Genomic DNA, 24140 nt, shown 5'->3' with positions numbered 1-24140 from the left:
ACCTCGGGTGTAGCCTCCGAGGACCATCCTAAATAGTAGCGCTCATCGACAAATGGAATCTTGGTAACTTTCATTTCAACACATTGGCTCACTAATGTTGTTTTAATTCTGTTATTTCAGTCAAGAATGGCACCAGAACAAGCTGTGGTTCTTTTTAATATTCAATTCCAGCGCTTTAAAATAAATCAATTCCAAACTGCATTGTATTTACAGAATCTCAGAGTTAACATCACATATTTTAGCACAGACCCCAATGCGCCAATAAAAACAGTCATCCACAAAAGTTTGATAAAACAAAGTATTAAAAATATTCACAATACAAAAATACACAATATTTACAAGGGTGCACAATTCTGAGCAACAATTAAACACTTTGGCAGTGCACAGGTAATATAGAGATTTTTCCTTGCTGCAATATTTTCAAGGCACAATAGCCAGAGCGTTTGCCAGCATCTGAATGGCACGAAGAGGATCCACGATGTCCTTTAATTTGTCACGCCGTAGAACCCAGTCGGGAGCAAACCTGAGGGAAATCAGAAGGTTGATGGGATCAGTGTCTTCCCTACAACACAGACTATGGAAAAATGTTTTATAGATAGTAAATAACTGCATACCTGGCCACAGGTTTTGATTTTCGAGGGGTGGCTTGGAGGAGGAAGCTTCCATTGAGAGAGGTGTTCATTTTCTGCTTGACTTTGTTTCTCTCAGCATCCATCTTGCACTTTCGACGTGTAAGTCGGTATATGCTGTGAATGCGATCTGAAACCTTTGGAAGGTTTCGAACCTCCTGTGTGAAAAGAACTTTTCAAAATGAATTGCTTTCATGGCATTAAAATTGATACAGGTTCAATACAAGCGGGGCTGTATTGATAGCACTTTTTTTTATTTCAACTGTTATTGAACCAAGTTGCTTAAGGCAAAACACCCACCATTGCTCTCCTTTCATCCTGGACTAAGAGGACCAAGAGAAAACAAGCCTTGGTAAAGATGTTGCCACCTTTTTCTGCAACCTTATCTCCAGCCTTCTCCCGGTAGATCTGCAGAAGATCTAGGAGGGTTTCTACAGAGTTGTCCACATCATAAACTGCATCAATGGTTCTGTTGTACTGAAAAATATATTGAAAAAAGCACAAATCAGCAATGTTATATGCAATTAATTAATCAGCATATTAAGTGATTTCATACAAATTTGTAACTAACAACCCTAATTCCTTAATTATGAAGCAACATACCTTTGATAAGTTGAGAAGAACTTGGATGGATAATGTGATGATCTCCATTGAAGGCACACTTCTGTTGCAGCTCCTTATCAGAGTGAAGATGGTGTGTGTTGCTCCGCTTTCAACAAGATGTTCACAGCACTCTGGAGAAAGTCTTGTGGCAGTTTCTTTAACCATGACAAAAAGATAAAGTTAGCTATCATTTTATGAATCAGCCAGCCTCCAAACTTTAAAAACAAGATCTTACCCAAATGTTTCAAGGCTGCAAGAATGTAAGCATAATTTTGAAGTCCAAGCAGGTAGCTTAATGCTGTTGCTGTCTTGTTACAAAGCTTGTCTTCTTCCTTCACCCCTCGATTTACTTCCCTGAGACGGCACCTCATGGAAATGACTTTGCTTGTGTCGTGATGTTTTCTTGAACGATGACCCCTCCAGAGCGCCTTAAAACAATTAATTCAATTATAAAAATTCATTAATTAATAGTTGTTCACCCAAAATAGAAAACACTTCCAACACCTACATTAACACTTTTGTGGCCTAAAGAAACCAAGTTATACTGGTAAATAGTGAAAAACCAGTAAATAGTGAATACATTACATGTATAAATATTTAAATAAGTCATTTAAGACACCATACCTGTGCCTTTATTATTCCATGTTGTAGCCTCTCCTTGCGGCATCTCAGAAGGAGCTTCTTAACTGCATGCTGGATAGTAATAGCAGCTTTGTTGCGATGATGTAACCAAGTTCTCACTGCCCTCTGGGTCTTGATGATGTCTTCTCTGTCTTTAAGGTATCTCTTTCTTTGCAGCTTTGCCCTAAAACATTGCTAGAAAAGTGGGGCAGAGGAAGAGAGAAATGTAACAGTGTACCCTTTCTCTGTTATCTGCACCAAGATATCTCCATTTATTTATCACTCAAAGTATCTCAATGCAGGTAACATAAAAAGTAACATTTTTAATTTACATAAGCCTTATTCGGGCTGGACTAGTTTTCTAAACTACATTTGAGTTTCGATTCTTATCACCAGAGGCCTACGATTTTCTTGTACCAATTCGGACAGGACTAACATCTCCGTGTTTATTACAGAGGTGGGAGGGTCTGTTTTGGACATCTGGGCATGGCAGGGATCACGCGCGCTGTGTGTATAGGCTAATCATTCGGATTGATAGTAGCCCTGTCCCAAATTACACCCTAAACCCTTACGGTCATCCTCTGAATCCGCACTTTTGTGACGTAATGCCGCTTTGACTGTCGGGTAGAAGTCTGCTGCGGAGCTTGTCCCAGTGCAGGCTCGGCAGAAATGCATATCAAGGGCGCATAATGGCCGCAAAGGGGGCGCTCGCGAGCACCCTTCTGAATGCTAAAATGACGGACTTGTGAATGAATGGACTTAACGGACACGAGCACACGGCGGCCATTGTAAGTCTGTAAGACCACAAGTGCACACGAAGTGTTCCATTTGGGACACTGCCAGTATAACAAGTTTTACTACAAATACCATGGTGAAGCTATATGGATAGTATAGCAAAAGCATGGTTATTGTGTGGTTACTTTAATTCAACTTTATTTTTTTTATTTGAAGTAAAACCATGTTTAATTTTCCTTTCAAGGTATATATGTAATTAAAACATAATTGAGTGCAGAAATGAAGGTGAGTAACGTTAATCTGCTGCTGATATTATAGTAGCCAGTCTTAACAGTGTACGTGATCTGAATATTGATTTTATTATTGTTATTTTTTTATTTCTTTGCCAGGATTCAAACGTATTAAAAAAAAAAAATAAAAAAAAAAATGCGGTACGGTAGTTCACACTGGCCAAAAGACACAAGGAAATGCATTGTGGGAAAAATTTTTTATAAATATCGTCGGCGATCACAGACATTTGCATTCGGACGGGATTAGTTTTCTCACTAATCACAGAGGATCACTGAGTTTGTTGAAAAACAGTAGGTAATTTGCTCTGGAATTATTACAGAGGTCGTGTGAGAAAAACACAGACGTGGCAGATTCGGACGGGATTAAAATCGCAAAATACATCTGTGAAACAAGTTTCTCCAAGGACCCCCTGTAAAACTAGTCCCGTCCGAATAGGGCTATATACAACCAACATTGTAACAATGCAAAGCTGGTTGAAAATCTGTGAACTTTGAAAACAAAAACATGTAATTCCTTCTCTGTAATTAAGAAATGTTTTTATTTTGATGATTAAATGTACCTGGATGTATAGGACCGAAGAGATCTTCTTCTTGGCGGATTTAAGAGCCCAGTGTGCTCGCACAGCTCTCTGAATCCTTAATGCACAGAGATGATGATAAACAGCAGCTGTGAAACGGTGGCGTCTTGCAGCACAAGCCATTTCTTTCATCTATTAAGGGAAAAGGTTAATACACATTTATTAACTTTTAGTATATTCAGTCCCATCAGTTGACTCAAGGATCATGGATGGGCATTAAGTAACCTACTCCAACTAGTTGGTTGTTGAATGATTACTTGAAGGATAAGTTCACTTCCAGAATAAAAATTCTGTCATCATTTACTCACTTCCATGTGTTCCAAATCTTTGAGTTTCTTTGTTCTGTTGAACACAAAATATTTGGAAAAATGTTGGTATCCAATCAGTTGATAAGCACCATTGACTGCCATCAGCCGTTCGAATACCAATATCTTAATTTGTGTTTAACAGAAGAAAGAAACTCGTACAGATTTGGAACAAGTGGAGGGTGAGTAAATGACTATTTTCATTCTGGAAGTGAACAAATCCTTTATACAGCCAATTACTTATGCAAGTCAATAAGATTACTCATAGATATAAAGAAAACTTGCCCGTTTTCTCACAAGCCAACCACGCCACAAAGCCTGAAGATAGACAGCAGCATTGTGTCGTCGTCTTAAATTTTCTTCCTTAATTCTGGCCAGCTGTAAAAATCGGAAATGGCGCTGTAGAATTATGGCAGCATCTCTCTGTTGGTGATATCGACGTCTTTGGCTAAAGCCTCGGAAAGTTGACTGTATCTTCACAGCAGCTGTTATTTTCTGTGAAAAAGAATAGAAGGCTTAGTGATGATTTCAAAAGTTGCTAAACAACATGTCAAAATACATTTATGAATGAAAGGATTGTTTTCTATAGCTGCTTCAGCAGTTCTTTGTGAATAACAGGATTGTTTCTATAGCTTCAGCAGTTCTTTGTAAGTCAAAGCAAAAGTTTAGTATGTACCACAACACAATTGCCCCAATTATTCTAAAAATCAGTCAAGACCTAACAGACCAAAATAAATATTTGCCAATACAAGCAAAATTACACAGGATGTCAATTTCTGTATAAATGAAGAATGGACTTTGATAACGGTTTCCCAGAAACGTTATCTGCAAATAACAAACTTTAGTTAGACACTGTATTTACAGAGCAATGTCATCACTGTACAAAGTCTATTTTACTTACCGGAATTTATACAAACTGGTGACAAAACAGTGTGACATTTCAAAGCAAAGTTCACTAACATTTAAAAGGTGCACTCAATCTTTTTATTTTTTTCTTATTAAATAGTGGGTCACGTCATGATTACTTAACCAGCCAAATACCACTAACTACATCTCAGTAATCTATTATTATTCAATACTCTCACTCATGGAATGCTAATGTTAGTTGACAGCATATATCTACAGCAGCAATTGTAAGCTTTCCTTTAATGTAATGCTGCTTCCACACAACTAGGTGTCAGTATAAGTCAAACACGACTGCCCTATAAAGACAGAATTATATTAGCAATTCCTTTCTAATAAATACTGATTCCCACAAAAAGAACAAGTACCTTTTGAATGGAATCTCTCACTCTTTGACCTCTCCAAAACGCCTGGATGTATAGAACAGACTTTCTAAACCTCAGGAAGTCAGCATGCTGTTTTCTGGCGATTAGAGTTTCCCTCCATCTTTGCTGAATGACTCTGACACTGTGCTGGACTGCTAGAAATCTTGGAGTAGAGGACAAATGGTCATGTTGTAAATCCATACGACAATTTAAAAGTAGAAGAGAATAATAAAATATCCTTTATATGTTACCTTGAACGTTGGCGTCTTGCTTGAATACACCGACTAATGGTTGCAATAGCAGCTCGTTTTAAAATGTAGTTTCGTCTAGCTATGCGTCCTCGAAACCAGGCCTGAATTTTCTGGGCAGCCTGTGCTCGCATAGCATGTTGTCTTGTTTGATAAGCCCGAAATGCTGTCTGAGGTTAGCCAGAGATAAACCAAATATGAAAATCAAATATATACACTTAAATCCAAAAATCTCAAATAGGAACATCAGCAGAAACACAAAAGTGTACATTAAAAAATAAACAAAAACAGAAGTAGGAATTTTGCAGTAACAGGTGCCAGAGATTCAGGGAAAAAAATAAATAGTTTAATCAAATGTAGTTTTCGAGTTGTTACATGCTTACTTGTAGCACAACAGCTGACTTTCGCAGTTGAAGAAACTGTGCACGCTCTCTCTGGCAGAGCCGAAAAGCTCTGTAATGCTCCTGTATAACCAAAACAGATTCCTTGAGATGCTGAAACCTGCGTCTTTCAATCATCCCCCGATAATGGGCCTGTTTGAGGGTTAAAAATAAAGTTTGGCCTAGTCACTCCTGTTGAATTTCCAAAGTGATACAGGATAAAACAAATGACAAGACAAAATACAAGTACAGTGAATTGCATACCTGAATTGTGATGGCACTTGCACGCAATCTCTGAAATGTTCTGTACTCAATATGTCCACGCACTCTGGCCTGAAGGATCTTTATGTTCTGGAGTGTCTTCAGATAACTGCTCCTCTGCTCCACTGCTGCCCTATGAGCTCTGTAATGCTTTTGGAGAGTAACAGTTGCAGCCTGCAATCTGCAGTATCTTCTCTGGTCCACAAACATTCTGTAATGAGCTTGCAACTTCAGGACACTTGAGCGGAGCGTCACGTAGTGCTTGCGGTGTACGTGCATGCGCATTACAGACTGAATCTTGATTGCAGCCCGCCTTTGTTTTGCAAGCCTCCTTGCTAGCATTCCACGCAATGCAGATTGCAAGGTAAGCGTAGCTTGCTTAAGAGCAACAAAACAATTCCGATCTTTCTGGACCAGTTTACATGATCTGTACCACTTTTGGATGAGTGATGCGCTTGCTTGCATCCTGGCATGCTGAACTCTGGCGCAATGACCTCTGTACGCAGACTGAATCGTGATTGCTGCAGCTTTTTCTTTCAAGAAACGCTGGCGTTGGACAGCCATCCTTAGGTAGGACTGGATGGTTCTTGCAGCCTTGGTCTGTCTGGCCAGTTCTCTCCCCTTCATCCCTCTGAACGACTTCTGCAGGCATACAGCAGCATTTCTTACCTGCTGGTATCTACGCATCTGCTCATCTCGAAGTTTCAGGGCTCTAAACCTCTGCTGGAGAACCCTGGCTGCCCAGCGCTGTCTCTTAAATGCTGACCTCTGCAGGTACATCCGGAAAACAGCCTGTATGATGATGGATGCTTCTTGCTTTTCTGTCAATTGTCTCCTTAGAGAGTGTCCTCGATAAGCTGCTTGAATGACAATGGCTGACTTTCTTAAACATAGATAGTTCTCACGATCTGCTCGAGCCTGGATCTTTGACCTGTAATGGCTCTGAATAATGATAGCTGACAACCTCATGGCCTTGTACTTAACCATCTCTTTGTGTCTCCTAAAACAAGACTGAATCAAGACAGCTGCTTGACGCTGTTGTAGTAGATTCCTTCTAACTTTAAGACCTCTATAACATGCCTGAAGAACAAGTGCACCTTGGCGCATTTCAAGAAAATGCTTTCTTTGACGTTTCGCTACATTTGTGGCACGGTACCTTTGCTGAATGACAATGGCAGCGCATTTCATGGCTAAATATCGTTTACGAGCACTATAAGCTCTGAAAGTTGCCTGAACAGTGGTGGCAGCCTGATGCATTTGCTTCAAAGTCTGTCTGGACTTCATGCCACGATAGGCTGCTTGCAGAATCAATGCAGCACTCTTCTGTTGCTGCAGTGCTGCCATCTCTCGTTTCATCATTTTGATAGCTCTGAAACGCTGCTGAACAGTACAGACTGCCCACCGAAGTCGCTGGAAGTGCAACTTGAGGTTGTGCTTTCTCACATGGGACTGAATGAGTGTTGCAGCTTCATGCTCTCTTCGGATCCGTCGACGGACCTGCATTCCTCTGAAAGTTGCTTGGATTGCAACAACAGCTTGGCGTTTAGCAAGATAATCTCTCTGATCGCGCCTTGCTACCAAAATGGCTCGATAGTGTTGTTGACAGAATTCAACAGCAGCTCTGACGGACAAAAAGCGCTTTCTTTGTTTGTAGGTAAGGTACTTTCGTTGAATGACTGAGGCTGCAAAATTCATTCTAGCAATGTCACGGCGTGTACGGTTTCCTCTGTAAATTGCCTGAATTGCAGTTGCACTACGCCGTAGCTTCAAAAAGTTCTTTCGCTCCTCTTTTCTCAGCATATGGCACCTGTATTGCCTCTGTATGACCAATGCAGCCAGTTTCATAGCTTGGAATGACACTCGAGTTCTGTACATTTTGTACATTGCCTGAATCACAGCGGCCGCTTTATGCTTTCTATCGATTTCTTTCCTTACACTCATCCCTCGGTACATAGACTGCAAAGTGATGGCGGCTGCTCTTAAGGAGCAAAACTGTTTGCGTTGTTGCCTTGCACTTACAATTGCTCTATACTGTTGCTGAATATGAATAGTGGCATTTCTGAGAGCAAGGTAATCACGGCGTTGCTTGTATGCTCTATATGTCTTCTGGATCGTTTTTGCAGATTTGTGCCTTTCTGCAATCTGCTTTCTCACCATCATTCCACGGAAAGCTGACTGGATACATATGGAAGCTGATTTTATGGCCGCATATTGCTTCATGACAGCATTTTTATTCATCACTGCTCTGAATCGTTGCTGTAAAACTGATACGCCCCACTGTTGTCTTTGGTACTTCTTGAGTTGGGAATGTCCACGGAAATGTGCCTGAATCACTGTTGCAGCTTGGTGAGATTTTCTTAAGTAGTTACGAACTTTCATTCCCCTGAATGCTGACTGAATAACTACAGCGGCATTTTTCGTTTGCAAGTAAGTAGCTTGCATGCATTTGCCAACTCTGTAGGCTCTGTATTGCTGCTGTATAATGATAGCTGCACACTTTGCAGCAAGAAAGGCAACGCGTACCTTATGCATTCGGAACTGAGCTTGAATGATAGTAGCGGCTTGATGCTCTCGTCTCAGATTTTGCCTCACTTTGGAACCCCGATACAGGGCCTGTAGAGTCATAGTTGCCTGCCTCAAATGGACGTAATGGCTTCTTTCCAACCGTCCTAGTGCTAAAGCCTGATGGTGTTGCTGAATGAAAATAGCAGCACATTTTAGAGATAAAAACCTCTGACGGCACCTATGTGCTCTTATCACAGACTGAATCAAAGTTGCTGCTTTGTTTTTCTTCTGCAGTTCTCGTCTCGCTCTCTTGCCACGATAAGCACTCTGTAACACAATGGCCGCTCTTTTAATTTCAGTGTATTCTGCGTACACCTTCCATCCATCTCTGACGGCTCTGTATTTTCTTTGAATGACTACAGCAGCCCGTTTCATTTCCAAAAACCGTGTCTGTGCTGCAAATCTACGGTAGTTTGACTGAATGATTCTGGCAAATCTGTGGAGTTGACTGATCTTCTTCCTCTCAGCTCGTCCTCGCCAAATTGCTTGAATTGTCACTGAAGCGAGTTTAAGAGTCATATACTCTTGTCGTAATTTGTCTCCAAGTACTTTTGCTCTGTATCTCTGTTGCAGAACAATGGCCAATCTTTTTAAACATAAATAGTACCTTTGAGCCATAAACCGCCTGAAAGCAGTTTGAATCAGAAGTGCAGCTTGGAGGCGCTGAGCCACAGATCGTCGGACCTTCCAGCCACGGAAAACTGCTTGCAGAGCAAGAACTGCCGATTTAATCTTGAAGTATCTCTTCTGTTCTGCTTTCCTTAGCATGCATGCTCGGAACCACCTCTGAATCGCGACTGCATTTTGCTTCATTTTAGATGCGTGTTGTCTGACGAGGTAGGCCCTAAATGCACTCTGAATGACAATTGAAGCATCATGCCTTTTCTTTAAAGTCTGGAACTTGCATCTTTGAAGCTGACCTCTAAACCATGCTTGAACACAAACTGCTTTGCTTTTCATATCCAGGTACTGGGATTTACAACGCTGCATTCTGTACCATGCTTGAATGCGCAAGGCTGCAGCATTTCTTTCCTGCAATTTCTTTACGTGCCACTTCCGGAAAGCTGCTTGGATTACAGAGGCAGCATGGTTTTTCTTTAGGAGACTTTGAATCCTCCAAGCTTTGTATGTTTTCTATGGGAGGACAAGAAAATTCTAATTAAGATTAGCCATCTAGAGATAGATCTTTAATTGATCTATAAATTGGCTAACTGCTGAAATATTACAATTTTACTAGGTACAGTGGTACAGGATGAGCTGTATTACATGTTGTCTTAATCCTGAATATACCTGAATTACAGTTGCAGCTGCATTTTGAAGAGCAAACCGTTTCTCTTTTTTCAGCACTCTCAATTTTTCCCGTGCAACGTGTCCTCTCCAGAGTGTCTGGATCATGATGGCTGCCTTATTCTGTCTGATCATTCTTCTTCTCAAGATGAACTTCCGCACAAGGGTTTGAATTTTAGTAGCAGCCAGGTTCCTTTGCTGTGCATACAGAGCATATTCAATATAAGACAAAAAATCTAAGCACAGCAAGGTTCCAAGCAGCTTAAAAGTAGAAAAACTGTACCGATACCTGAATAAGCTCAATGTCCTTCTGTAGCTTATATTTCCGCCATGCACCCTGGATGACCCGGGCTGCTCTTGTTTCATTGCGGAGATCCAAAAGACGGGCACAGAGGAAGGAGAGGTAGCATGTGACAACCTGAGTTAAAAAATAGTCACAATTTATCAACGCACATTAAATATACATTAATATGAAAAGTATTTCTACACAACCTGTTTTTTTTTTCCAATAAGTATGTTTTACTGCTAACCCAAAATGTGGAAGGGGATTACAATATACAATTATTTTTACCTTTTCATTTGGGATAGTGTTGGACATATCCTCTGGATTTATCATAGCAGGCACCCCTCCAAGATAAGACATGGCAGTGTTCACTAACTGAAAGTTACTTCTCTCATTCTCAAGTAGCTCTTTGAAGTCCACTGGCGAGGATTCTGAACCCAAGGCAAAAAAGCAAACCGTTCTGAGACATTTACAGTGTTAAACTGTATAAAATACCACACTATTATAGGAATGCTTAATCTTAAAATAAATAAGTAAATAAAATAAGTAATTTCCTCAAAGTACCAGTTTGTATTGTGAGCAAATTTTCAAAAGAGCAGTCCGAGTCAGTCGAGGAGTTATTGAGCTCCACTCTGCCACGATGGCCACATTCAATGGTCTGCGTTGTTCTCTGTTGAATCTCTTCTGCAGGGAGATGACTAGGATGGTAATGATGAATGAGGTAGCACAGGATACGGCCATCTGAGAATGACACCGTGAAATTTTCAGCCTGGAAAAACATAATGGAGAGATTTTGTTCAGAGAAGAATCCTATGCAGGACACCTTATTAAAAACAACAACAACAAAAAAACATGTAGTATTAACTCTCTACAGAGTGAATAAACGAGCAAACTATTTCTTTAATGCAACTCACCTTTATGTTGTAGAACTCACAAACAGCATTGACCCAGTCCATGAGCAGTGTCACTTTTTGGCTCGGATGTTCAAATTCTTGTCTTGACTTCATCCTTGTCACTGCAACCCCATTGTTAGCCATTAATGAGGCCAGCTTCTTTTTAGTCCTCCATGTTTTCCTGAGGAAACTGATTTCCTCTTTGAGTTGATTTTCATCAAGTAGCACGTCCACCTATGAAAATTAAAGTACATCAGAATGTAAGGTCAGTGTTTAAAAGGTCACGTACAATATTGGAAGATAAAAAATTAGCCACAGTCAAACTAATTATTTATCATAAAAGTGGACTGGAAAATATGTTATTCGGCCCTGGTTGATACCTGGAAGGCAAATATGATTTTCCACAGAAGGTTTAGGGTCTTTTCCCTGTGTCCATCCACAATGTCTCTGGAGCCAATGTTCATTCCTTCAAGATAATGAAGGCAAATTCAGAGTGAGTTTTTTTTCCCCCAAATTATAAAGGCATTGCTAGTTATTTACGGTCATGAAACTCACCATGCTCATCTTTAAGGTCAACACCTTTGTCTTTCAGAACCTGCAGTGCAACATCAACATTGTGCACTTTCTGCAGGCGGCTAATTGCAGGTATCCGCAGCTTTCTAGACAAAGTCCAGTCCAGAGTGAAGAGCTCCATGACCCGTCTGAAGATGAATATAGAAACATTTAATGAAGATGTATATAATGGGATTTTGGTGGCTTGTTAAATATCAAATATCTAAATATTGGCTTGGGTAACAACAGCGATAACATTTCATTATGACACATGAACAATAAGCATGCAATCAAAATTTTCAAATCAAACATACACCAAACGAATGCCGCATCTCAAATCAACAGCAAGATTCTTCACAGCAAAGTTGAACTCATCCAGAGGAGTCTGAACATGGGATACTGCTAGGCCCAAGTGGCTGAGGTGCCGTGACAAAATGCCTTCACCGCTGAGGAAGTCCCGAGAAAATGCCAGTAGCAGATCTTTGCTTGACTGTAGGGAAAGATAAAAAATAGATTAAAAAAAGTGCACCATTGTTAAATTCCTTGTTTTAACCACCTTTATTCTACATTTTTTATACAATATAAAGCCACATACCTTAAATTCAGCATCCATGCAGAACAAACAAGGATCATGTTCGATCAGTCTAGACTCTTTGGCTTTATCCAGAAAGCAGACCAGCAGAATTAGTTTCTTTAGAGTGAAGCGAGAGAGCGCCTCCTCGTGACCTGATGAATAAAAGTGAAAAAATAAAGAACCTGTTCTAACAGACACAATGTTTGCAAAAGTAATAAAAATGATTAAAAAAATAAAGACAAAATAAAACAGGTTGCATAAAAAAGAATAAATAAATCAAATAAATTCAGTTACCATCTCTGTACAAATGGAGCACTTTAGGGTGTCTGAACTCAGCGGCTATGTCTGGGTTCCACAGGAGACGTCCAAGAATAAACATGGCCAGTCCCATGACATCATTGTTGCTTTCAAGTGATATTAACTCTCCGTAGATTGTCTGAAAAAAAGGAATGAGTAAAAGACATGTCATCGAGAATTCGAAATGTAGTCATTTAATTCAATTAAAGAATTTGATCAACAAACAAAATGAATATTATGCTTTCACAAAGAAAAATAAATACCTCAAGTCCGATTCGCAGCCAAAGTGGATTGTACGATAGCAACCAGTTAAGAACTTTTTGTCGTTCACCTGAGAAATAAATAAAAGGTGAACAATTTGAAAAAGATTCACCTTAAGAGGCTTGCTGAAAAACTAAAACTAAAAATTGCCCATTAAAACAAATATTTAGCAAAGAGAGTGTTTTTAGTAATATGATTGTTTTTTTTTATTAATATTATTATTCAGGAAGGACAGATTAAATTGATAAACACTGACAGTAATGACATGTAACGTTAAAAGTTTTTTTAGTTCATCAAGGAATCCTATAAAACAACCCTATAACGGTTTCCACAGACATATTAAGCAGCACAACTGTTGATCATAATAAAACATGTTTATTTAGCACTAATTCGAATATTAGAATAATTTCTGAAGGATCATTTGACACTGAAGACTGGAGTAATGATGCTGAAATTAAAATATATTAAAGTAAAAATCAGTGCTGTCAAAATTAATCGCATCCAAAATAAAAGATGGTTTACATAATATGAGTGTGTACTGCGTATATTTATGGTGTGTGTGTAATATATATATAATAAACATGCATGTATATATTTAAGAAAAATATGTTACGTTTATATTAAATATTTATATATAATATAAAGTATAAAAAATTTATTTTATTTTATAATTTATAAACATGTAAATATTTTCAAAATACATACTGAATGTGTGTGTATTTATACATAATAAATATACACAGTACACATACATATACAGTATGTAAACAAAAACTTTTATTTTGGATGTGAATAAATCGTTTGACAGCTTGTTACAACAAACAACTAGTTGAATAAAGAGATTTCCCATGTCATACAAGCATAATTCACAATCATGACAAAACATCATTTGCATCTCATACCTATGTCCTTCCAGAGATGTCTGTCCTTTCGCACAAGGAGCCTCTTGGCCTCTACTTCCAGCTCCAGTCTCTGGATGGCCTTAACCATGGTGTCTGACGTAAAAAGCTTGCAAGCTGCTCGCCGAAGGCGGTTTAGCCGTTGACGGGCTGTGTAGGTTCTAAAAGACATTTCTTCTTTTGTTGGTGCTTTGGGTATGTTGAATTTGTCGTTCCCCATAGTTAACGATAAGGCATTCACTAAGAATACACAATAAAAGGAAGAAAGATGTTACAAGAATGCTGCTGAATTTACTTAAAGCAAAAGACTCAAAATCTTACATGAAGGAAAACAAAAGCACCAACCTTTGGTAACTTCAGTAGCAACTTTAAAGTCATCAGGAGTGAGAAAATAATTCATCCACCAGGTGAAGCCCCGCTCCTGCTTCTCAATCCATCGCTCATCATAAAACATGTTCTTTGCAGCAAATGGCAGAGGATGCCTTGGTATGGCTGTCAAGATTGTACAATATAAGCAAGTTATGCCATTATTATGCCAGAAATTATAAGAAAGTAGCTGTAAAAACATACCAGTCTGTGACGGCTTTATAAAGGTCAGTTTGGCCTGCGCTACAGCCACTATCCTTGCAGGCTTTCGGCTCGAGCTGCACAGTGACTTCACAGACCGGCCATCTATATGAGTTAAAAACATTTAAAATGGTATCCTTGGCCATACTAAACTTGTAGTACACGTTATTCAAAGTTTATTTTAAAAGACATGCCATTCTAAAAAGGAACAATTTATTCTTACCTTTTTGAGTCGTTTTTGGAGAGGATTTCTTTGGTGGAGGTTTTGTGAACTTTCTTGAGCTTGGTGGAGCTTTAGGGGAAAAAAATTAAATGAAAGTTAAACTCAATGTCCAAATTATTTGGATATTAAACTTCAGATATTTTGGACCAAATATCTCAAATAATGTATACCAGCATGTATTTTATAATGTGTACTAGTATGACATGCACAATGAGTACAGTTGGCTTACCTATAGCTTTGCGTTGCGGTCCAGATGTGGACCTTGAAGTTAACGTTCTTTCATGGCTTGGTCCCTCTGTCGCATGTGCCAGAGCACGACACTTTTTTGCTTGGACGTTTGTCTTGTCTTCTGACTGACCTCTCAAAAACTCATCACTTTTTCTCTTTTTACTCTGCACAGATGTCCTGCTTTGCAAAGGAAACTGGTCCTGATAAAGACCTGGTTGCACTTTGTCAGAGACGTTACCGGCTGCCAACTCCAGACCGCTTGACGGACTGCTAACCGTGGTCAAAACTTGAGGTCGTATGGGAGACATTGAAGTTACAGAAAATTTGGACTCTAGTGCCACATCTGGACTTGAATCTGAGCTGATGACAGGTAAAGCACTGTCAGGAGAACTTGTGTTGGATTCTGCATTACTAGCTTCTGAGAGCTCCACGGTCTTCTCCAAGAGCCTGCGTCTGGAAGTTTTCTTCTTACGCAAGCCTGGACTCTCAACAGAGGCTTCTACTTTGCCTTTGGTCACTGTGGTAGAATTCACAGGAAACTTCTTGGGACCATCAGGAACAAGGGCGTCATCCACTTTATTAGATTTGGTCACTGTGGCAGTGCTAAAAGGTAACGCCTTGAGCCTAATTGCATCATGATTTGATTCAATGCCTATGACTTTGTTGGGTTTCACACAGAAAGTCAACCTTGGGTGAGCGACTTCAACTGGTGGTGAAATGACTGCTGTCGCTCTAAATGATCTTTCTGGATCCGGTTTTTCTGACTCAAGAGAATCAGAAAAATCAAAGCTTGAGCAAGCATTAGGCGGACTCACCGCATGCGACAGATCTGATCCTATAACGTCCAGAGCATCTTTTACAGACAAAGACGATTTCTCTGGCTCTCGACTTTGATCTTGTGCAAATTGTCCAATCATGGGAAGTGGACTCTGAAAGCACAAAGGATTTCCAAACCTCTCTGGGGTGCTGGCAGGAGAGAGAGTTGTATTCAAAACCCTTGTGATTTCTCTGCACTCTGCTTTGCGTGAAAAAGGCACATCCTTGTTACCAGGTGTATCCAAAAATCTCTCTGCTGGTACTAAAACGACCACTGGCGAGTTCTTTTGCAAATGCATATCATCAAACTTTTCCATCACAAAAACAGGCTTTGACATCTCTGGAGTGGAGGATGGTGCATTCTTCCTAATAGCATTGGACCCATAGGCAGACCATTCCTGGTTTAATGGTGACAACGGGTTGGATGTTCTATGTTTTCTGTACTGCGACTGGCGTGAGACATGAAATGTCTTATTTGCAGACTTTATCGGCACTGAAGACACTTTCTTCTCTTTTGAGGGCGCCGGGACACCCTTCTTGGTTTTAATTGAATCCCATAAGGTTTTCTGCAAATAAAGAATTTGTAAGCACTCAACATGCTAAAACACATAGGGTAAGCGTACCTATTAAGCTCACGTACCCATTAAGCACACCATTTCTAAGCTCAGATTATAAATAAAATAAATGCGTTATCCTACTTGAGGTCTTAACCAACTGATGTGTTTGTTACTACATACCTCCTGTAATTTCAAGTCAATAAGACCATATCACACTGAGATACAAGTATCCATGTGCCTGGCGGCCATTTTGAAAGCTGTCTGAAAACTTTCACCAAAAGAGGAGTCCCTTAAACATGCATTTTTTAGATGTTTAAGCCTATATTTTGGATAAATTTCACTACTTGTCACTAAATTAAAGCTGCAGTCCATAAGTTTTGCCTTTTTGTCACCATCTCTGTTTGAAATCCTGGAATTGCAGTTGCTTGCAGAATTATCTTGCTTGCGTGGGGTTGTGATCCGGCACGGCTCCAGCGCAGATTAATCTAATGTTTTGAGGTGAATGTGTGGCTGTCAATCACTGCACCAGTGTGGATATTCACTGTACTTCAAAATCAGATTCTAGCCTATGTCTTGTAAAATATGACCCAAATAAGAATTTTCACCATATATTGCCATCTGAACAAGTAACAAGTCTGCCACGTTCGTTCTGCCCAACAGAGGAAAAAAGCATTACCATAAATCGCGCCATCAACAGCGATTAAACCTATTGATCGGTTAGCTCACATCACATTGTGCAAAGTATTATTGTTGTTATAATGTATTCTCAAATTATTAATGTTAACAACATCAGCATTGTGTGACTGAGTATAGTGTGTATTAGTGTGTAGATTTCAATTTCTGTACGGTCTAATCTCTAATTGTCATACCATTCGAATTTCATATTAAGAAGTTCTTTTAACCCAAAAAGTTACGCTCCCTTCGAACTGGTTTTCTTTAAAATACAAATCTTGTGTAATCCCAAGATATCTGTAATCAGAAGCACATTTAAAACTGGAATATAATTTCATTTCATTCACGTGTTTCATTAACACATAAACCTTTCTGGATTACAATCCGCCATCAAAATGATAAATTGAATTATTCTAGCAGCTGTGAGCAAAGGCTATAAACGATGCGTCACCTGCAGGATCCTCACATGCGATAGCCTACTAGCCGGGACAACTTCTTTGTTTAGTAATGATGCAGTGCCATGCTCGAATTTCCCGTGAAAACCTACCCGTACCACTCAAATTAGAAAACATTATTATAAGATAACCTTTGTGAATCGGGCTACAGTAAGGCGATAGTTTTGAACGCTGGCTGGTTATGTACTTACTCAAATATTGATTGATTTATAAAAAAAATAAAAAAAAACTACGGACTGCAGCTTTAAGAGATTTAAAAAAGGTTTAAAATTTTGCATATTACAACCTGGATTTCAAATGTGTGAAATAGGCGGGGAAATGTGGGAAATTTTAGTAACATAGTCCAGATGCTACAGTGGCTGAATAGCCGTCTAAGATTGTGTGCTAAGCTAATATATTACTTCACAGGCAGCATTACTGGCTTGTATTTTTTAATTTATAATATTATAAATTGACAATTTATTGCTGGTCTGTGGTTTTACACTGCTGTTATTTTTAAAGATTTCATATTATTGTAAGGTGACCTTAAAGGGTGCACTTCTATGAAAATAACACAGCTTCAGACTGACATCAATAATAAAAAGTATAATTTCATAAATATTGTCATAGTTGTTCATATTAAATTATGTATAAACTCAATACATGACCTAGATTATTCATTTTGCAAAATATTGTCCTTTAAATTTCATGTAATATTTATTAATTAAAAATGGTTGCCGCTCCCTTAAAGCTCTTCCACATTGAACGTCTATGTAAACACTTAATAAACAGACTTAAAATATTAATATACAACTCTTACAAAAAACAGAAGCAGATTCTTTATAAAGCCACTGATGCTCATTGGATGTGGTGGAGAAAACAGCTGTTTAGGCAAAAACAGCCTTCTTCAGGACACATCAATTGCTCAAACAGGTATTCTTAAACTGATGTTAACAATGAATCATCAAAAACAGCTGGTTAATATGTGGGTGTGGCTAAGACTAGCTTCTTAGTACAAAAAAAAAAAAAATGTACGAGAGAGAGAGAAATGTTATATATATATATATATATATATATAAAACATACAAAAGTGTAGGAATACAATTATACATCAATGGTGCAAATTACAAAAATGGTAAAATATCCATTTCTTCATTAACTCTAGGGGACTTAGTCACCCAGAGCGTGTGAATCCAAAAAGTCTCTCGCGATAGAAGCGGTTTCTGCCTATTTCCACCTCTCATAGAACAAGGGATAGATTCAATTCCAATCACTTTAAGGGAACTCTCAGTGACATGACCCACCTCATTATAATGCCTCGCCATTGGATACAACATTTTTCACACGAATAACATATTTGTGTTCAGCCACTCTTAAAACGCAATATCCTCTTTGTTTGACCTACATAGAAATGTCCACACTCGCATTCTAGCCTATAGACTACATACGAGGAATTGCAATTGATAAAAGACTTAATTGGATATATTTTCCCAGAGAACACATCAGTAAAACTATTACATCTCACCATATTATCACAATGTTTACACCGCCCACATCTAAAATTACCTGCTAACGAGCCCATCTTTTCAGGGGCAGGAAGACAGCTGCGTACTACCTTATTTCATATAGTTGGTGAACATCTATAACTGACCATTGGTTTTTCTTGAAAAATTGCCCTAAGGGTGCTGTCACTTTCAATGATGTTCCAATTGGAATATATTATACGCTTAGTTTGTGTTGCTTCATGATTAATCACCCGATTATAATCATTGAAGCCTTGTTGCACTTTTTTCTTCTTACACAATAGTTGTTTCCCATCTATTGATTAAACTTTCTCTGTGGCCCTAGTTAAAACTCCTGAATCATAACCCCGCTGTCGAAATCTGCTGGTCATGTCCTGTAATTGAATTTCATAATGGTCCTCTCGATCGCAAATACGTTTCAGTCTTTGAAATTGGCCATGAGGCATGTTCTCAATCAGCCTGAGTGGATGAAAACTATTAGCTCTAAGAATCGTATTTCGATCTGTTGGTTTCCTAAAGATGGAAGTATGTAGCGCACCATTGGCCTGCTTAGTTATTTCCAGATCAAGAAAATTGATCTTCAGACACTGAATATTCAAGGCTCACTTTCAAATTTCTATTTATGCCATTAATATACTGGTGAGACTAGGGCTGGGCGATATGGCCTAAGAAAAAAAATCTGATTTACGATTTAAATCGATTTTTTTCCCCTACTTAAAATCAATCTGCTGATGACAAAGAAATTGTTCAAAACAAGCTTTAACTTCATTTTGTTTTGATTTGATTTCGACTTGAAGATCGATTGGTGTATGACATCAAAGTACAGCGAGAGAACGCATAAGGAGACGTCCTTATATATATATATATATATATATATATAAAAGCTTATGTTTGGAAAATGGCACAGTTTTTTTTTTTTTTATATCTCACTTAGCATCTGTCAGTCAAACATTATATGATATTATGATAAATGATGATAGAACTTTAGTAATTAGAATAACCATGTATGAATGCATATTTGTCATGTTGATAGATAAATAAATATTTATTTATATATAAAATCAGATAATTAATATTAGTCTGGGGAGTAAAAAAAAAAAAAAAAAAAAACAATTACAAGCCCATGGAGATTCTATTGCCAAGTACAGGGTTGATAATATTTACAGTAATCAATTGAATTTGATAGGTGTCTCTCACATTGTCCCACAGAAATATTAAAAGTGTAGATTAGTGTACAATGTTTTATAATAATAATTTATTCTATTTAGTGATCATTTCATTCATTTAACATTTAAAATTGGGGGCATACAAGTTATTTGACATATTTGAACATTAAAAAAAAAGTAACAATAGTTACTTTCCCTGGTAATTAGTTTCTTTTATAATGATGTAACTCAGTAAATATAACCAATTACTTTTTTAAAGTAACATGCCCAACACTGCATACTATACAATGATTTATTACTTGTCTTTTTATATTCTGTATTATTCAACAAAGACTTTAAAAAATAAATTGCATATTAAATCGTAATCTTACCAATTTTAATATTGGTTAAAAAAATTAAATAAAAATAAAAAAATAAATTGCAATTAGATTATTTTCCAAAATCGTTCAGCCCTAGTTCAAAGTCACATCCCCTTTCTTCCCCATTCTGATGCTCGATTTGAACTTCAGCAAGTCGTCTTCACCACATCTATATGCCTAAATGCATTGAGTTGCTGCCATGTGAACGGCTGATTAGCAATTTGTGTTACCAAGCAATTGAACAGGTGTATGGCCGGTGTGTGTGTGTTATATATATATATATATATATATATATATATATATATATATATATATATATATATATATATATATATATATATATATATATATATATGGGTCATTGACAAGGATTTTCGACAGGCAAATTTTAAAACACAAAAATAATATATTTTGTATATTTGGTTGTGTACGCAAAGTCATATTAAAATTTTAAATTAAGTGATTTTTGTGTTTTTTCATCTAGATGAATCATCCATAGCCTTAAAAAAAAAAAAAATGTAATGTGGTGCGACCATGATTTTTATTAAAATTAATTAATTTCCTTAACATGCTTAACTTTTTTTTTAGATGTTCTCAGTAACTGAAGCGTTTAGAAACAAAATATTTGCATTTCTTTTGAGTTTGTGTAATGATCTTATATTTTTGTTTTAATAATTTCAGAGTTGCCTTCTTAATTGTAGTTAGCAGACTTATTTTTCTGCAAATTGCATAAAACTGACAAAAATATTTTTTAAATACCATTCACTTAAGCATACTATAGCAGTTATTTATATTTCAGCCACAGAAATTAGATAATTTATTTTTAACTATTTTTACAGTTATTGCTATTATTGGTCACACCACATGATGAGTGGTCGCTGCAAATTACACAAAGACCTTGCATCATTACAAATCTATTTAAAGAAACATGTGAAAAGTTCAGGATATGGCATTAACTGCAGTCATTTTTTTACACCCATTTATTTCTAAACTTGGTCCAACCTTGGCTGCGCAATTGACCCTTCGCCAGGGGTTCCATTAACAGGCAATCATAATGCCAAATCTGCAATTCTTGTCCGACAAACAAACCAGACAGGAGAGTAGATTAACGTTGGTGGATTTGAACTTGAAAAATAGTGTTTATTGACATCTTTTCACAGTTGAAACAAGATATCTTCTGATTAGGGCTGGGTATCGTTCAAAAATGTTTGATATCGATACGATACCTTGAGTTCGATACCGGGTCCTGAACGATACTTTTTTCGATACCAATTTTATGAAAACAGTTTTAACAAGATTACATTATCTCAAAAAACTTTGCTTTTTTGAGATAATGTAATTATCTCAAAAAACAATATGTTCTAAAGTCAGCTGAAAATATCAAACATGTTTGATCTCCACCGACTGGAGAGAATCAGTCTGAAGCTCAAAAAAATCTGTCTGTAAGTATCACACACTACATAATTTTCTATTAAATCTGTCAACTCAAATCTGCAGACTGACCTTTGGCAACTAGTGTCAACTTTTCCAGACTGTAAATCAGTGGAAATTCAGAAAAACATCAAATGTTTTATAGGTTTGATTTACTTATGTGTTACTTAGCTGAACATGGACTAGTCTAGATGTTGCAATGTGTTTGAATGACATTTCACTTAATATATAGGCCAAACTAATCAACTCGAATGCCTTGTTGCTTGATTTTAGTGTTCTGTTTTTTTTTTGACTCTGTACCTTCAAATAAAAAGTTTTTCTAATTATTCTTTAGAAAGATTGTTTAAAATAAACAAGAATTTTTAATAACATATGATGTGGGTTTATTGGGAGCAGGGGTGTGCTTAAAGGGTACAAAAATGTACCCATTAAGCACAGCCAGACTTTTTGCATTTAATGATATACATCTTAATTGAAATGCTTTTGTCATTTAAAATCAAATTAAATATTATTGTGATTGAGATTTTATTTTAACATAACTTCTTGCCTTAAAAACCGATATCATGTGCAGTAAAAATGCTTCAATGTAGATTTTGGTGAGCTTAACAGGTACGTTTACCCCATTCTCTGTGTAAAGAGATTACCTTTTTCTTCTTTGTCGCCACTGCTTTCCCAAGCAAAATCGCCTGGTGTTTGACAATTCCATTTGCAACAAAGCTGAGGAGTTCTCGAACCCCACCTTCGTCCACTGGTGTCCAAGTGACAGTTAAAATAATGCTGTCTTCAGGCTAAAAAATAAATAGAGAATGCACTTTTAAGTAACTTTCCCTCAAGTCGTTCCAAACTTGCACCTATTCTTCGGCGCAGCTCCAAATGAGATATTTAGCAGAATGTTAATGCAGCTCTTTTCCATACAATGAAAGTCAATAGGGACTGTCTGAGCTGTCAAAAACAACAAAAAGCAGCATAATAGTTATGCACATTGCACAATATTCCAGTTACATTTAGGCCTCTTTTTTTTTTACACAAAATCAATAATCTTCTCAGCACAACCTTTGCATATACTCAAATATAGTCCGTCAAGAAATGTCACATCTGGTTTGACATCAACTTCTACTCACAATGGCATTGCTTTGTGTGTTTTGTAATCAATAAAAAAGGCACTAATTTTGAATATGCTCATATTTAGATAGCACAATATGAATAATGACTTAGTAAATAACAATTAAATTTAAGACAAAAAAACTAATGTTGTTTCAGAATGTCATATAGAGTAACTTATATTGTACTGTTCTTGAGTTTAAGAGCTTGACAACTTCAGTGTGCTCCACAGAATTAAAAAAAACAAATAACAGATAGTTAGGTGAATTAATAATTTTCATTTCTTGGCGAGTTATTTCTCTACATAATAGCTATGAGTATGCATGTGTAAATTCTGTAATAAACCCTAACGTTAGCTAATAAATTACACTAAACTAGTCTCATTGTCATTGCATAGTACGATAGTAATTTTACATAGACATGAATGTAATATGCACGTGTTTTAAAGCACATTAACTGATTTTCTTCACTTTGTTTAGCTGGAAAGCATCGTTTAGACACACAGCTCTCTTACTTGTATTGTAAAAGTCGTCTGATCAACCGAAAAGCCTTTGGATACTGCAATTTTATCCACAATGACTGTCGTTGATGCATCCTGGGTAATATTTTCGATTCGTAAAGGCAAAGATTTTGATGATCCCAACTTGATCGTCCCAAATGACACGAAAGGAGACCTGGAGAACTGAAGCAAACTAAGCACGGGAACTGAAGTGTTGTTTTCCTTGCCGGGTTTATCGCGATTACAGTGAGAATCAAATGTCGGACTAAAGTCCAAACATTCTGCTTTCGCGACTTTAAACGACATGTTTTAACTCATATAAATGAACGACGATTCAGTACATCCATGTGTTCGTGATGGTGAGCTACAATACCGTTTAGTGCGTAGTCGAACATTTGAATTTGAGTGCAGACCAGACGGCCAATCAGCTCGTTGCAGCTGATAGAATTGTCCAATCACTGGAAAGAAAAGCAAACGCAAAACCAATCAAAGTTCTAGGATTTATTTAAAAATATGTAGACACGCCCACAATGCAGGGCTGCTTCATGCACATTGAAATGTTGTTCAGACAGACATGGGCACGGCTGTTGCAGTTAGTTTTAAATTAGCGATGTGTTTTTTTTTAGTTATATAATGCCAATGCTTATGCTTGTCTAGGCTGTTATTCTACTTTTTAGTACTTTCGAAATGTGTAGCTCAGGGTGATTTTTAATTTATTATTATTATAATTGCCTATTATTATTATTTAGGAAATTATGATTTCTTATATTCACATCTTATGAAAATGTTATATTTATTTACCTTTTAGAAGTAGACTACGTAGAATTGCAAGATGATTTTTAATAATAATAATTATTATTATTATACAAATTTATTATTTTCTTAGTTTCGTTCTGCTTTTCAATCTTTTTTTTCTGTTTAATGAATTTTTATTTTAGTCCTCATCATTTAAAAAAAATATAATAAGAAAAAAAGCATACAAATTAAGGGGAAAGAAAGAATATACAAAAACAAAATAATGTAGAATTGTGTGGA

General features: G+C 37.2%; 1 protein-coding gene across 1 annotated transcript; it reads right to left on the bottom strand.

Moving 5' to 3' along the window:
• Positions 1 to 85: 85 nt before the first annotated feature.
• Positions 86 to 23502, bottom strand: LOC306867710 (abnormal spindle-like microcephaly-associated protein). The gene is made up of 30 exons (XM_079413544.1): positions 23121 to 23502; positions 22150 to 22293; positions 14549 to 15929; positions 14320 to 14388; positions 14100 to 14201; positions 13875 to 14021; positions 13533 to 13769; positions 12633 to 12700; positions 12367 to 12508; positions 12094 to 12224; positions 11813 to 11988; positions 11502 to 11647; positions 11327 to 11412; positions 10968 to 11180; positions 10618 to 10822; positions 10342 to 10484; positions 10060 to 10188; positions 9774 to 9968; positions 5922 to 9617; positions 5661 to 5810; positions 5281 to 5447; positions 5033 to 5192; positions 4047 to 4256; positions 3439 to 3588; positions 1857 to 2048; positions 1468 to 1660; positions 1233 to 1387; positions 930 to 1106; positions 615 to 787; positions 86 to 523 (listed from the first exon to the last, which is right to left on the bottom strand). Exons 1-30 carry the CDS (start codon positions 23409 to 23411, stop codon positions 421 to 423), a joined length of 9531 nt encoding a protein of 3176 aa, XP_079269670.1. The 5' UTR covers positions 23412 to 23502; the 3' UTR covers positions 86 to 420.
• Between the last annotated feature and the right edge of the window lie 638 nt (positions 23503 to 24140).

This window comes from Barbus barbus (assembly GCF_936440315.1).
Source record: "Barbus barbus genome assembly, chromosome: 49".
Taxonomy (NCBI): Eukaryota; Metazoa; Chordata; class Actinopteri; order Cypriniformes; family Cyprinidae; genus Barbus; species Barbus barbus.
The sequence above is the reverse complement of the archived record's forward strand: the minus strand, read 5'-3'. Positions and strand labels throughout refer to the sequence as shown.